The 17,158-nt window shown below is 42.2% G+C and overlaps 1 protein-coding gene across 1 annotated transcript in view; it reads right to left on the bottom strand.

Moving 5' to 3' along the window:
- rhocb (ras homolog family member Cb) overlaps nt 1-17,158 on the bottom strand; it is a 44,044-nt gene that overhangs the window by 11,044 nt on the left and 15,842 nt on the right. The window contains exon 2 of the mRNA XM_088920133.1: nt 1,774-1,931. Coding sequence (XP_088776259.1) covers nt 1,774-1,929 — 156 coding nt within the window. The 5' untranslated portion in view covers nt 1,930-1,931. The remainder of the gene's footprint in view (nt 1-1,773; nt 1,932-17,158) is intronic.

Genomic DNA, 17,158 nt, shown 5'->3' with positions numbered 1-17,158 from the left:
GCTGGTTGCACAGCCAGCATATCTCTGGGTCTAATCATTAGCACTGAATCATAAATGCAGAGCTCCTTATTGTCCACAACTGCAGACGCCTAAAAACAAAGCTTGAAAATCCATCTTTTCCACAAAAGGGGGGGAAGAAAGGCTCAGAACTGCTGACACATGGACAAGCCTGTCTTGACATCACTATTTAGACAGGAATTCAGTAATTCACCTTGACAAACTTGTTTCTTCTCTAGCTGGTTCTGCAGCCTCTATTCAGCAGTTGCTTGTTAGAATGCACTGTTCATGCTTCACACCCAAGCTGACTTCATTTTTTCCATTTTTTCAGTACCAGCTTCTAAGGAATTGAATGAGTCCACTTGCAATGAAAGTTTAAGCAGTAATACCTTTATTATCCAATATAGCTGTCCTGCACCCACAGGACAGAGACTGGCTTTCTCCCCGAGCAGCTAGATCTGTACTGTTTTGTATTTCTGTTTTTTTATTTTGAGTACAACAACCCTTTAAACTGGCCTTTAGCCAACTGGCTCCCAGTTAAAACATTAAAATCTGGTATTTATTCAAGACACTGAGCTGCTTTCAATTTTAGGCTTGCAATAAGCAGTAGTTACAATATTTAAAATACTTATTAATGATTAATTAAACCTAGAAGGCAATGATTAAGCTTTTCTAAACTGGAGTCCACTGAAGACAAGATGCCTGCTAATTGTCTTTTAAAAGATCGAAGTGTTGCTGTATAACAAACACTGAAAACAGTACACTATCTGCAGTTTGTCTGCCCAGTTTACTGCTTGGCTTCACCTTTCTCTGCCAAAGCAACTCAAGCGCTGAAAGTGGCAGAATTGTCACCATTCCCTCCTCCAGGGGTTCTCCAATCCCAGAGCCTTTGAGTTTCAGTGAAGTTAGAGGTGACCGTATTACCCATCATCCTGCTTACTATCATTACCCTGTTTAATGTCAATTTTCCAAAACCCACTTGCTGTGCACCATATGCTCTTTGAGAAATTAATCTCGCCAAGCCGTTCTTCACAGTGCATGCGACCTGTCAATGCTGCGTGGGCGGGACCTGCTCCCCCTCCACAGGACACAACCAATAATCATCGCTGCTGATACTGACAGTTCTCACAACCTGTCAAAGCCCAGCTGTGTGGGCACTCTAATGGGCTACTGCTCAGTCACCAGCGGCCAACATCACAGCGCTTCGTTTCTCTGCAAAGACTCCAATGTGTCAACTTGTGGGCAAGCCAAAGGTAAAGATAATACAATACGCCTCTGCAAAGAGCAACCAAAAATTTGCAGAGACAGCAAAACATTCTCCATCTTCCCGTCTGCTGTCAGCAAAGTTTGCAAAACCTGAAATGCTGTTCTGGCTGTCTACATAAAACTACAGGTACTGCAACATTGACAACTTTTGTTAGACCTTGTTTTCTCTACTTCTAATTAAATGTCCATAGTAAAAGCTACAATAAATTCTCATTTTTCCAAAAAAGTTGAAGTTCAAAAAACAGATAAGGAGGTGTATGCATTTGCGTTAAGCTTGTAAGGATGTTAAGTACAGAACACTAAAATAAAACACTAGTTGTTCTTTGATCTATCTATACCTACCTATCTGTAGCTGTATGACAAATCGGGACATTAAACTACATTGTAGGACATCTCTGATGAGGGCACAGCTCTTGCCCAGTTTGCTAGAAGCAGCTGGACTCAGACTCGCTTTTCTCTCCTACAGCTCGCCCAGGTGGGTCGTGGATCCCCCTGTCCTGGGCCACCCACCTGCTTGCCGTCGACTTCGATGTCGGCGATGTAGTTCTCGAAGACGGTGGGCACATACACCTCGGGGAACTGGTCCTTGCTGAAGACGATCAGTAGACACGTCTTCCCACAGGCACCATCGCCCACGATCACCAGCTTCTTCCGGATCGTTGTCATGTCTGAGAGAGACGGAGGAAGGACAGACGTGTTAGGGTGCAGCTCCTGTGGGATCCGACAAACCAGGAGACCTGAAGATGCTAGTTCCATGGCACCATTTAGCTTTTTTTGGGTGGAAAAAAGTTCTTAAATTGTCGCTTTGAAAATTTACCCCAATTAAGCAACCAAGGTTAAAAATTCTTATTCTTGGTATAATGGGACCAACATAAGTATGCATGTTCCCCCCTCACCCAGCTCTCCAAGTGCCAGTTCCCCAAAAAGATACACACTGGCCCTCCAGGAACTGGACTACCCATCCCAACACTAAAACCTTTTTCACTAGCTGCCTTGCTAAAATGCAGAGGGAGGACTTGGTGCTGAACACTGCACTGGCTTGCTTATGTCCAACATCAATTCCTAACAAACGCTTAAGGATATTACAATAAACAGCCTTAAAAGAACTGAGACTCAACTGTGACAAAATAGTAAGCAAGAAGCAGGACAGATGCCAAACCCCATAGAGAGCTTGGTCTCAGTGTTCGGTTTCTGCAGGGTCAATTTCTATTTTGGTGGAGCACAACAAGGACTATTGCAAGATCTTCCTCTGAGCAAACTTGAAAAGAGTTTCTTACATTGACCTTGAAACATGGAAATCGGACTCGAACAAGCGGCGGTTATCACCATACTGAGATGTCTCACCCACTCTTTAAAGGAAACTGAAGAAGGCTGTCGAGTGGCTGTGGAGAACTAAAAATTAATGGTCTGTTACTGAGGCAAAAAATAAAATGGGGGGTAGGTCATTACTGCCTTTCAGCTGCTACACAGACATTTGTATTCAGCAACAGCAGACAAGCAAATGTGAGCAGACAAGACCCCATCGCTGCAGAAGTGCAAAGTCGGGGAGGGAGCTGGATGGTTTATGCCCCCACTCAGATTCATCTACAGCAGCATTTCAAAACGATTACTGCTTCAGATGCACCAGGACAGGTGCAGTTTGTTCGCTACTTCAGTGTTGCTCTTTACTCATGTACTGTCCAGCCATATTTACAGAAGAGCTCCATCTTCCTGCGATCAAGGAGACATACGTGCTGATCAATGCTGACCTCCCACGAGCGGCCATTAATGAAGTGGAGGTGATAAAGACAGCTGCTGGATAGCTGCCAGCCTACACAGAAGATCTATGACCATGAGATCCTACTTACTCACACTTACCCCGTCCTCCCCACCCTCGTATTGATAACGGCACGATTGATCAGAGTCACTGACAACGTAGCAGGATCGTAGCCAGAACACAGGGGTGGGCAGGTGCTAGGATGATTAGTTCTATATTAAAAGATGCTTCATAGACTCTTGATTTGTCATAATCTAACCCTTTGCTCCTTCAGCAGCCAGAGATACAGGCAGCACTTCCCTCATTATTTGAAACAAGAATCGACAATAACAGTCCTGTCAAGACTATAAATGGAAAAATCTGAGGCTAAATGGAGTCTAGACAGACTAGGTGCTGTTATCCTACCATAGTACCTCTACAGGGCCCACTTGAATTTGCTCAACTCCAGGGTTCATTTAAACAGAGCCAAGATGGGCTGTTCTGTGTGAACATGGGCTAGTAAGGGAAACTTTCACTTCCTCCAGTTATGGGCAAACCAGTTCATTAACTGACGGACTGCTTTTCCAGCTTGGACATTAGACTTGGTTTAAGATGACATCTTCCACATTTAGTTACTTGATGGACTAGGCACGCCCATGTTTAAGATAAAGGGCTCCTTATCGGGAGGCTCCCACTCCAAGTCCTGACATACTGAGGCCTTCCTGGCAGGGAATTTGAAGAAGCTGTTGCCATGTTTCATGCTTTAGCCTTTGGTCACTGTGATACTCATCTGCTAAATGAGCAGGCTAATTCCTCAAATTATTTCCTGTCAAATAGTTGTCCCAGTGTGACAGTTGCTTCAAAGATGTGCCTCAAAAAGAGCAAAATACTCACATTTTGAGGGGTTCAGATACATGGCAACTTGTCTGGTCATTTTATTGAATACTAAAACTTCTGCAGCACATTCACTGAACCTGAGCTGAAGATCAGGGACATCAGCCTCATTTCTGGAAACTATTTTTGCCTGGTCTGCAGTCCCCTTTTAAAAAAAATGTTGTCTGTTCTGAAAAGCAGCTGATAGAAGAGCACAAAGAGAGACTGATAGTCCTTGAGATCTAAAGTGCTGCAGACACCTTGGACTTCAGTTCTTAATTGCCTTGTGAAAACTGTTCTTTCATGAAATCCATCACAGTCCCACAGGTACAAATGTTGAATAAATGCAGGTGAAAAAAGTTTATTTGCAGAATATAAATACTACAGAAAAACTTTGGATCACAGAAAATAAGTTGCCCTGTATATTATTTAGGCCACTCTGCGACACAAAAAAACAGCTCATCTTCTCAACCAAGAAAGACCAGCTTTTCAGTATAGCTTTCTTATCCTGTTTCCACCATTGTGTGGATCTTCTAGCACCTCTGCCAGGTGCACAGTGCACTGACAATTGGCTAAAGCAATACTTTAGCTTCCTCAATGCATTCTAACCTTGCCCTTGTTATGTACTTGAAGCCGGTTAGACCAGATGTCTTCAAGAGCACAGCCATGTTTTTCTGCGTGTACCTCCCACAACAGTGTGAAACACCTTAGGGCAGATACCACACCAAGACAGGCTGTTTCAGGTCAAGGCCCACTGGAGAATCTGACCTGGCACCACAATCAAGAGGGAAAGTCTGGTTACTTTCAGACATCAGTTATGTCCCTAGAGGCAGCAGAAATTCTTCGCAATAATAAAAAGAAAGCCCCCCCCCATCATTCAAGTATCACCAGTGTGAATGAGAAGGTTTTACTTACTGTTCAATCTGGCTTGCTCTACTTCTCTGTAATTTCTAAGGAACAGTTTAGAAATGACATTATAAAAATGACACTTGGTACCCAAATGAAACAAGAATGTCAACCCAGTAACAAATCCTCAATCCCAAAGTACCCCTGGGATGACAGTTTTGTATGCTAAAATTTTAACAACCCCCATTATATCTGTAGAAAAGGAAAGTAAAATTAAACTGCACTGGATAGTCCATAAGTGCACGAAGATATTACACTGACAAGTCACAGTATCCAACAGCCAGGAAAAAAGGGTGCGAGTTCCATGACAGGCATAGACCGCTTGAACAGCAACTAAACTGCAGATGCAACTACCTGATCAGCCTCCTTAAAATGCACGAGAGAGATCTTTACCCAAGTTACAGAAGACATCTGCACACCATCCCTTAACTGCCAGGAAAGCAAGGCTGCCTTTTCTACCATTTGCCACCTGCAGGTGATCTCTCCTCCAATGCTGAAAGTGACTTAATGGGGTTTCCCTTATCTCAGCCAGTAGTGCCACTCTCTCCTATCCACAACTTTCCATCAGTCAGATCCAAGGCTGTTGAAAAAGATGGCAAACGGCACACTTAGCAGAGAGGGATCCTAGAGAATAGCCAGACCATCTCTCCTTTCAGTGGGGTTGCCAAATGCCCCCCCCCCCAAAAAAAACACCTCGACAATCTGGGTCAGGCAAGAAATCTGCTTCCTTTAAGACTAATGGAGAAGCTGAGCAATAGTTAATTCTCCAAGAAGCATGGGAAAAAAAAAGACTTCAATGGAATAAATACTGAAGCCACTATTGAGCATTCTCGTGCACTCACCCATGTCCGATTTGTTTTTCACCCCGTTAAATAATACCTCACCCTAAGGCAACGTGCATAAAACAAAAACGTATCTTCAGGTGAATCAACTTGCAAGCTCAAGGAACAGTTAAGGGTATACCTAATGGTGGGCCAGAGGACTTCAGTGCAACAGGAAAATTAAGTCTGCTCCCTTGGGTTGAGGAGTTAGTGCCGGAGTGGTCAACTTTGAAACCTTGATGCAGTATGGTAAATCTTCCAATAGTAGCAAACTGATCATTAATTGCTTAATTAGTGTAGTGTATGACAAATCACTTTCACTCTTATAATGAAGGATCAGCTGGACCAAAGGTTTGCCATGGTGTGGAATCCTGATGCAGAAGTTGACAATACTGCGGCTGGAATGATGCCAGCTGAAGTGATGAGCACTTGAAACTGAATACCAGAGCCAAGAACCTGTATTGATTAATCGGAACACTGCAGGAAAATATTTGCCTAATGGTGAAGGAAAGCATCTCTCATGTACCCCGTTTTATTAATTAGTGCTATTAAGTGCAAAGCTGTTCCTAATTAGGACAGTAATTCACCAGACTGTATAAACAGTCCCTTGACAGTTAATAACAGGTTGTGCATCTTGTACCATAAGGGCGATATCTAAATTAACAGGAACAGGAAGTAAGAATAAAGGTTTTCTACAAGTTCTAGAAATGTTTTGTATGTGCATAATTGTGCCCGTCTGTTACAAACGTCACAGTACAGCATGTGTAAATCTCCCACATGTTCACCTGTGCAGCCAGGCCCTCCTCTTAGATGTAAAAAAAATCACACATCCAAGAGGAGGTTGTGTCCTATTTTGTACATTTGGTTAGAAATCAATACCCAAATCTCCCCCAGATGTTCTGTTGCTACATTTTCATTTCTTTTAAGGTCCAGTCAGGAACCCGTTTCTGGTTTCATTGGCCATTTCGGACTGGACCGCTGTACAAGGGTTGGCAGCTCATGATAGCGATCAGAGCTCTGCTTTCTTAAAGAGGAACTGCAACGCTATTTTCATATTTCGGGGTTAGAAAGAATTAGTAGTGATGAGTGCATCGCAAACCACAATATAAGCAAAAGGTACACAGTAACTTGTAAAACCTCAAGTTTACATCACAAAATAGACTACATTTCCAGGAACGCACAGAACCATATTCTGCAATGCAAAACAAGACAACAAAACTTGCGGTGCCATGTGCAGCCATATGAATTGTAAACAAGCAGGCTTGTGAATACATCTCTTTCAATCCAATAGAAATATTGCTTTCAAATGAGACAATTTCGCCGACAAATACTACTGCTGCACAGCCTGTACTTATTCACTCGTCCATCAAATTACATTAATCATTTAAGTGACTACTGAGCAGGACGGGCCGCAACACGCCACAATTCATGGGAACTCGAATGCAAGTTTCACGATTTTGTGCTTAATGCAAAATTTGTACATTTTTTTATAATGAGAATGAATTTATTTTGTTACTAAGATTTAAAAACCAGTCAGAGCAATTGGGACAGCAGTTCCCCTTTAACTGAAAAAAGAGGATTCAAGGTCTTGGTTACAGACAGCTTCTGTTCCCTTGAGCTCAGGGTACTTGAACCCAACTGCTCCTGTCCAGCCAGCTGCACAAATGTGTCCCATTGCTGCAGGTGCCCTGTGATGGACTCTTTCCATCTGGAGGGGTGTTACACATTCTACAACCACGTAAGAGTACAGAAAACCAAAAGGAACACTGGCCAAATTAACTTCTAGACTGTACTCAATCTTAATTTTTGTGCGCAAGTTAAGCCGTCTAAGAAAGTTTTCATTCTAGGTGTAGTACGGCCTCTTCAAAACCTTTCCAAGACTTCAAAGTGACAAATTCCATCATCTCCCTGGAAAGGGTGAAGAACAGCGTCTTATTTTATAACATTTAAAAACTAAACATCTACTAGCCATTTTATTAAAATATTTCAGACTGAGCAACTGCACAACCAGATTTGCGAACCGGCAGTTTCTCCATAACATTAAAGGGCTTTTTGCTGAAAAGGAAACCATTGTAAAAAACAGAATTGGCCAAAAAAATTAAGCTGTCAAAAACATCAGGGCAATTAACGTATTAATCGAGAAGCATTAAGTTAAAAAAAATCTTCTGTGCTGATGTATAGGCAAGTCATGGCGAAGATGGTGCCGGATGGCTGATGTTGAGCGATGTAGCGAGCACCATGGCTCCAAAACACACTCCCGTGGCAGCTATCCACTTCCTGTAGTGTGAAGAAGCTCCTAGCAACAGCTGTGTTTGTGCAGGCCACAACGCGGCAACAAAAACACAGGCCTGCACTGGATACCCCCAGCCCCAAAACCAACTGTGAAACAATACGACATATTAAGAGCAATGGATTGCAGTGCCAAAGTAGTAGGCAAATTGTACTTTTTCCCCCACAAGGAAAGCCCAACACGAATGATAAATCTTTCAAGCCACATGTAACATCCTCCTTTTGTCTTAAAATTGAGTTCTCAAAATTCTTTCAGAAGTTTAAAAAATGGTAGCAAAAGCAGTGGATAAAATCCCTTCTTAAGCTTGTTTTATGGAAATAAACAAGAGAACCTGACAAGCCATTTTCTTTCAATCCCTTCAAATCAACACCAGTTCCCACCTGCATAAGGCTGGAGGTACGAAAGGAAGATAAAGTTGATTAGAAGTAGTTGTAGATCGAAAAAGAGCTTTTCCAACAAACCTATTCTCCCAACAATGGGTCTTCTCAGTAGAACACAAATCTTCAATTTACAAATGGATTCCTTGCTCCACTTCAAAGCCAAATACAAACGTAAAATCTTTACTTTTCTTCTTTGTTTGGTTCAGTTTTCAAACTCACCTCAGCCTGTATTTTTACACACAAAAACAAATGGCTGTTCTAAGAACTACAAAATAAGACTCATAAGATTTCCTGCTTCACAGGAGCAGAAGAGCAGCTCAGTGCTCTCAGAACAGTGCGAGACCAGCCCTCCCACGACCCATGACTTTTTCCAAGAACTGTTCAATGCCCCTATAGAAAAATAATCTTTTAATGGAGGAAACTGCTTTTAGCATTGTGACTTCCTCCAGCAAAATACAGCTGTACAGAGGATAAAATCTTCTCCATCTCCGCAAAACACCAAATTCTGGATTCACACATTAACGACATGCTATTAATACTTCATGACCGTCACAGGGTTAAACTGCTTTTTCTGGAAGTTTAAAGATGCGTTTCATAATGGGACCCCTAACTAATATATTCCCCTCCCTGAAACTGGTCCCCAGGGAAACGCGTGCTTCCCTGGGGTCTATCGGCTTAAACGATTGCCATTTAAGAGGCGAGCGCTAGGCAGCGCTGCGGGACAACCCGGGGAGAGTCTCTCCTCCGAAGCCCATCCAAGCCTGCAGGCTGCCAGTTCCAGTTTGACAGCAAGAGTCTGCTGACTGCCGCACTCAATTTGCATTTGCCTTTCTCAAGCAGGGACAAAGGCCGCTGTTAAAGCAGGAACTCCCTCTCACGCCAGCCCTTTTGTGGTCGGATGGTGTGGCGGGACGAAAAAAAAAATCAATCTGAAGAGTGGAGGAAGTTTGTGCCCAGCATGCGTATTGCATCAATTCCCATTTATGGCAAAAATCAGCCGTGCCTTTCAAAATGGGGCTCTTGATTTAAAGAGCAATCCCATGCACAGCTGCTTGATCTACTTGTGTTTCAAACTGTATTGATGAAGGAAGAAAGTGTGCTCCAATTGAATTAGCCAGAGTAATGACGATAGGGTTACAAACCAAATAGATTCATTTACTAGCACAATGAATTTGGATTTTCCATATTATAAATATCATTCACAGGAAAAGGGCTCTAATCTCCCCCCACCAAAGCATTTTACAACTCAGTTAAAAATGAATTTTACAAAAAGCGTATGTTTATAGGAACAACGATATCTGACCAGATGCCCTGGTCATCAAGGTTAATGTGAATTCAACAGGAGGGCAGTGATGCTGCTGTTCAAACTCCGATAAGAAACCATTCCTAAAAACCGATATCGATACAGCTGGCATACAAAGATAAGGCCAGCTACCTCCTGATTTGAATTCCAACATTGATAGCCAAACTCAAAGCCTTTTCTCCTTTTCCCCCCTCAAAGACATAAAAGGAAAATCAAGCTGGAAACAGGGGTCATTTTCACTGGAGGCACATTAAGTGGCATAATTTTAATTTTTTTGCACTGAAACCATTCCTAAATCTGGCATTTTCTTTAAATCAGCAGTTAAACCCTTGCAGTAGTGCATCAAAATTTGAATGAACTGGGTGGTTTCCACATGGCCATTTCTGTGAAGTTTGAACACAAGTACACCTCTGAAGCAGTGAACTCTGGGACACTTCTGTTAAAACACACACAACTGAAAAAACTCCACGTATTTCAGTCTTCATACCCATTTAAAACAACAATACATAGCACAAGTTAAAGCAGTTCACACGGAGCTACTGAAAAATAAATCTCACCTTTTTGTGAGTAGGGGGCTGAAGAAAAGTAATTGCTGCTCCCTTTTGGGTTTCTACTTATAGCATATCCATTGAGAAATTGTGAAAAGGCTTTAAACTGTTGCACAAAGACATTAAGGGAATGTGGTTGTGTTTGGTGTTGGTGCATCACTGACTGTCCTGCTAGCTGTGAGAAAGAAAAAGTTCTGCATGTTTACCACAAGTATTGCTGCCTCACAGCTCTGAGGCCCTGGGTTCAATGCCAGACCTGGCAAGCTCTGTGTGGAGTTTGTATGCTCTTGTATGTGGGTTTCCTTCCACAGTCCAAAAACATAATGGTAGGTCAACTGGTTTGTGGGGAAATTGGCCCTGGTGCGAGCGTGTGCACCTCTGTGCTCTGTGGGAGAGGTGTCCTGTCCAGGGCGTATTCAGCCTTGTGCCGGTAGCTTACCATGATTGACTGAAGTGGTAAGAAAAAGGATGGATATTCAGCACAAGCAATTTGTTTTGGGAAGGCTGAGTGATACACGTATACTTTCTGCACTGTCTGAAAAAATCCAGGACCGCAAAACATTTAGATGGCAGCCCACAACCCTTTCAGAGAGCTGCCACAATGGAGCATGATTTACATTTGTGACTACCCTGGTTATCCTGACAAGCACAGGTCCTAGAGAGAACTTCAATACAGCTACCGACATTAATAGTGGCACCTTGTAACCCTGGTAGAGATACTCCTTTATGAGATGTGATCAATATTGTTCACTGAATTGTACAGATGAGTGATGACCACAAATTTTACTGAATACCCATTCATCATAGCAAGTGGTAGTTCAGATGCTTTAGTGAATGAAGTGTTAAAGCTAGTGCCAATACTTCTGTATGCTGGTGGACATCATTCCAGGTGTGCTCAAAAACCATGTTCCATCAAATCCACGTTTCTTGTATAATACTGCTAGTACTTTGACTAAAGTGATCAAGGAATCGCGTAATGATTCCACTAAACAAAAATTTGTTAGCCAGAGCATATACTGCACTTCTCCCACTTTTGCCACCTATTAAACATTAATAGATTTGGGATTGAGTTACAGGACCTCAATTTTAACAATCTTTCTTATCTGAATATTCCCATTAATCTGCATTCGTGTAATACATGTGCTCTTAATGTCACGGTGAGCAATGTGAGAATGCCTGCCAATTTATTGCCCAATTATACTCTCATATTTAAATAGTTTACGTTTGACAAAGGCAATAGTTACATATTCCCGTTACTGGTATACGCCAGTAAAACTAATTTTGTGGAGCAGATGTAGTACTTCCCCCGGTGTTTTAATGTTTAAACATGTTTTTAAACTTGCATCTGTGAATCTACAGTAAACAAGTTTGGCTAGTTAAGCTTAAAAAGTTAAAATAGTCGTGTTTGATGTGGCTTTTCTAACATTTGCTTAAACTGCAAAACAGCAATCACTTTTGCATATAAATAAAGCATCTCTGTGAAACCTAATTTTATGGTCAAATGCAGAGCAAAAGCACCTTCTCTACACAAATCACAAACCCTTACTTGACATCGATTGACAGACCTTTTAATGTGCTTTTTAAGTTATATCAACACTCATTAACATAGCTGTGGCTTCTTCATGATTGCATGTTAACTTTCAAGACCTACAATTGCATGAAGAAACAGAACTGCTCTGTAAAGCATTGCAGTAACGAAACTGCATGAAACTGTACAGAGGTGAACACACCTTCAACTACAAGAAACGGTCAACTCAACATTATGCCCAACGTTCTGATGTCCATACAAGTACATCAAACCAGTCTGAGAAGAAACTGAATTACACTGACGGACTACCAGCTAGCCTACATACAAAAAGCTAGTCAGCAACAAAACACTCATTACTCACTACAAATAAAGCTCAGATGCACTCGTGTCAGCTATTTTTAGGTCCGTCTGCATCAAACCACCTCAGAGTCACATGAGGAAGCATTTCTGAATAATTACAGAATAGTGCTGCTCATTGTGATTTAAATCGGATAAAACAAGCACACTTGTCCTACAGTACGTAAAACCTATTCCAAAATTGACACTATTCAAATCACAACTTGTTTAATATAAATATTCACCCAAACATCTAAATAAGAGTGAATCAAAGCACGTGCAGTAATACGATAAGGAGGTGTGCAAGCTTCTGTCTGGGATTCAAAGCCTTTTTAAATCTCACACAAAAGGTGATGGTTCCCATTTACTATCCGCAGTCATCCCGAAAACCTTTTAATTAGGGCTGAAAAGTTATTCATTGAATCCCATTTGATTCATCTCCATCTTAATGTCATCAGCGTGCATGCCACGCAGAACAGGCTATAAAAGCCTGCGACCGTGCATTCCCACCCCATCCATCACATTGGAGAAGAGTGGAGGACAAGGGGGGGGGAGGGACAGGCTAGCCTCTCAAAACCTGCCTGCTGAAGACGAGGCCTGTAAACCTAAGGGCTTATATTTTCAGCACTGAGAAAGTGCAAACCGCTTCTGAAACCAGCTTTACTCTAGCTCTCAAGTAGTCCTATAGCACGGTTACCTCTACCTTTCCTAGTCCAACAACAAGACCAGCAGATCCTTCACTGATGGATACCGTCAGTAGAACCGAGTCCTGCGGTGAAGTGGATCGGCCCTGGCCAGGAATGGACTGCCGCAGGGATTCTTGTCAAGATGTTCTTTATAGCAAGGCCATGCATTGCAACACAACACAGTAAGATGACAGATGTTACTGGTGAAATGCCAAAAGCCAAGTATAGGTGGTATTTGTTTCCGAGACCCCTGCAGTTTACGTAAACAAGCAACACAACTTTGAAAATTCTTTAGGAGCTCCTTCAAGCATAAAGTCTGTTTACTATAAAACGGGTAAATCACAAACAATTCAAAATACGATTTTAGCTCAGTTAATTAAAAACGAGATTATACTGTTGGACCTTTTTTCATCCTCCAATCGGATAATTTGGAAATGTTAGAATAGCAGTACTGTAAGTTTAAGATTGTAAGTAACCAAAAATGTGGCACCTTTAAAAAAAACAATTAAAAAGGTATAATTAAGATAATGATCTATGCAATTAAAGGCTCAATTATGGTACACAGCTCAGCTGGAATACCACACAATGACACTGGGATCCCAGAACAAGGTGCGGGGGGTGGGCTACAAGTGTACTGTACTAGGAGCAGTCTGGCTTTAAAATGTAGTGACATTTTCTCTAAACCTACATACACTCTTGGGTTTTCAGCTCTTAATGACTTAAATAAATCTTTTTCTGACTTAATTGGCCTTAATTACAACAGCTTCCAAGAATGTTGCCATTTATGGATTTGAGGTGTACTACGTGCCCTGCACAAGCGGTGATTCTCCTTCACCTCGGGTCCTGATCACTGCCCTGTGTGCTGCTGGACAAAAGCAACTGAACACTTAGGTCTCGTAGCACATTTTAGGAAAAAAGCATCACGGTTTCTAATGTTTTACCTAACAAATGACAGGATGTTAACCCCTTCCCAAGCCCACAGAAGGCCAACACTTGAGGAAAATTAAATTCACAGTATCACAGTACAGTGAGCCACCACTGAGCTAAGGAATGACCCTAACCAACTGAGGTGCATTTTGTTTCATTGTTTTTCATTTCTGCACTTTCAGTATAACAGTTTTGGGTCACTATCTCCTGCAAACGCTTACACACCTTCAAGTAACTTTTTGTGCAGTAGAGAATGAAAAACTCCTGATTGAGACTACAAAAGACACTGGTAGGATTTTGCTTTTAAAGTCTAAAAGATTTATCCAGTTTGGGAGCATTTCCTATTCTGGGCAGAGGGAGGTTCATATTTAAGAGTTGTGCAAGCTCAAATGAAACAGCTTCCCTATCCTCTTGATAAAGCTGTTCCCCCCCGCCAGAAACCGACAGCAACGCTGAGGCCAATGGAAGGCAGAGCTCTGCGTTTATGAGTGTGAACACGCACGCAAGTGTGTGTGTACACAATGCCCCACATTTTCCTGCAGTTTAAGCCAGGAGGGATTACGTAAGCATTACCGTGCAAGTGTAAGAAGACAGAGCAAGGTGGAGTTTTTCTCCATTGTATAAATACATGACTCATCAAAGCCTGTGCAAGAGGTTAAACCTGCCTTTTCAGACAATTGCTTAAGCTGCTCAAGAAAAGCGTTTCCGTGTTCAACCAGCAGACCACTGCTTTAGTAATCAAAAGCAAAATAATTCAGCTAACTTGGTTTATGCTCATTTTAGCTATAAAACCATGTCCAATATAACACGGTCCCTATTTTCTGACAAAAAGGGGACTGAGACCACCCCTTTTAGTTAGGATACTAAAAGACAACAAATAAGATAGTGGACTTCCCAAGGGACTCTTAGAAAGAAAGGGCAGGAAAAGCGCTGGGCAACAGGAAATCTGGGAATTTCCAATGACGAACCCCTCTCCGTCCAATACACAGGTGACTGTTACGAACGTCTTTTTACAGCAATTGTTATAGACTGAGAAACTGAACAAAAATGCCACCCAAGGATAAATGGAATCATATATTGTGTACTAACATTACATACACGACACTGAAATAAACTGCAATGAAACTGCCCTTGAGCTAGACCGACTACCAGCCTACTTGAAGAACAAGAGCAGAAAAAAAGCACAAGGTAAGAAACTTTTTATAGCTGCAGGAGTGTATTTGTAGAAGTGGGACAAAGTTCACAAGCAGACCGAGTTGCTGGGAGAACTAGGGCTTGCCATGAGTCACTCCGCTGCTAAATCCCCAAGTTGGAGCACGGCACTTCCAAACACTTCCTTATCCCACCCCCACTTCTCGTCAATTACAGACGGAACAGCACATTTCCCACCATGGGAACAGACATTCTTCTCAGGTCCTGTAAGGGGTACATTTTTAAGCACTGGGCTGGCTCCTTAGATTGGATGGGCCTGACAAAAAATTAAGATGATAATAATAATAATAATAATAATAACAACATCCCTTTATTAACCCTTTACAATTTCTTGCATTAGGAATGATCTTTTCGCATACCCCAGCTTGCTCTCCATGAGACACACAGACACACAGATAGGAAGAAAGCCTGGGGTCAGAGCGCAGGGTCTGCCATTGTACGGCGCCCCTGGAGCAGTTGGGGTTAAGGGCCTTGCTCAGGGGCCCAGCGGAGTAGGATTCCTCTGCCGGCTGCGGGATTTGAACCGGCAACCTTCCAGCCACAGGCGCAGATCCTTAGCCACAGAGCCACCGCTCCGCCCCCAAAGATATTAAAATAGATGGGATTCCTGCATATTACTACACCCCTGCATAACAGTCTAAGAAACTCATTTGCTTGCCTCGAGCAGGCAGTTAAGGATGAAGCCTGAGTGGTGGAAATATTGAGTCTTGGCAGTAGTTTTCCCCAACACCTCTGACAAAGCGACACTACCTTTAGTAATTAACAATGTTGGTGCATGCGGATCAGCAGTAAGATCACACCTGTTTGCCAAGGAAGTGGATATTTAAACTTGACAAACATCCGCAGGACTGAATGTTAACACCACACACAATCCACCCATCATTTTCTAACCAGTTTAACCAATACAGGGTAGTGGGGGAGCTGGAGCCTATCCCTGCAAGTACCAGGTGCAAGACGGTACATCCTGGATGGGACGCTACTCCATCACAGGGCACATAGACATATGCATGCACCCAACCCAGGACCAATTTTCCCAGAGGCCAATTAACCTACCAATATGTCCTTTGGATTATGGGAGGAAATATTACAAACTTCAGGCAGACAGCACCCCAGGAATTGAACTGAGGGAATACTAACTACTGTGCTACCATGCCATCCCACCACCCATAATCAACTTAATTCACATAAAGGTTCCAATATTTACATTGTAAACGTTTTTTTAAGCTAAAAACTCTAGAAAACTGCAGTTCCAACACTATGGAAAACCCCCAGGTACAACTTTTTCTACCAGCAGAGATCACAGAGGAAGTAGTGTGATTGTTGTGCTAGTTTCACATCCTCTCCTTTGACATTAAATGCATGCATTGAAACTGCGTTCTTCTTGGGTGGATTTCTACCACCAATTTGACCTTACCGATTGGAAAGTAAACTATTCTGAAAGCGAGTTGGACCTCTAGTTTTAATACTGCTGTTAACCACACATGCCCAACCTGGAGCTACACCCTGCACAATATTTAGAAAAGCCTAGGGATGCAAAGGAAGAGTGCAGGATTTATTTTCTACTGCGGTCAAACGGTCTTCTCCAAACTAAAGGACTGCAGAAGCAATGTGCTTCCAGTTTGCCTGCAGAAAAAAAAAAGAAAAGAGGCAATCCCAATGCTATTCCTAAAGTTGCAGACTCAAGACTGAAAGCTGGTCTCCTTTCCCAGACTGGAGAAGAGATTACCTCACCAGTTTACAGAAACCTTATCCACTGTTGCTTAATCCATACTTGGAGTATTTACTTAATCGCCACAGAAACTGGAGTTACGAAATTGAAGGTTATTTCCTCCTGATTTTATGGAAATCAAGAATTGCTATGTCTCTGTGCCATTCAGTTAATCTCAGACCATATAAAAAAAGACTTATTACAGTCTTCTGTGCCAGGGTAACACTTCTCACTAGCCAAAACAGGCCTATTTATACTGTCAAAATTAAACTTGTAATATTAAAAACCATCCATGAATTCACTAAACAGGAAGCACCCCAAACCTCCTTCCCACACAGTTTTGATTTTTTTTTCTGATCTGTTGGGGAAAAATGATCATTCATGACTCACAAAAAAAGATTGCCTGCCAGTTCAGTGGAGCTGCAGGTCAATTCAGGACATGTCCTACATCGGAATCAGCTGGAGAGAGACGTGCATCTTCAGTATTGGAACAGAAAAAACTTGGAAGGTATAAAATGTCTAAAATTAGGGGCCTCCCTAGAAATAGTACCAGAAAGTCTGAGCTGTAAAAGTGACCTCAGCAAGCAATGAGAGCTTATAGAACACCATGATTCACAGAAAGTAAGGAGTCGTTTTAGTTAA

The sequence above is a fragment of the Atractosteus spatula genome, chromosome 7 (genome assembly GCF_055471065.1).
Source record: "Atractosteus spatula isolate fAtrSpa1 chromosome 7, fAtrSpa1.hap1, whole genome shotgun sequence".
NCBI classification, from domain to species: domain Eukaryota; kingdom Metazoa; phylum Chordata; class Actinopteri; order Semionotiformes; family Lepisosteidae; genus Atractosteus; species Atractosteus spatula.
The sequence above is the reverse complement of the archived record's forward strand: the minus strand, read 5'-3'. Positions and strand labels throughout refer to the sequence as shown.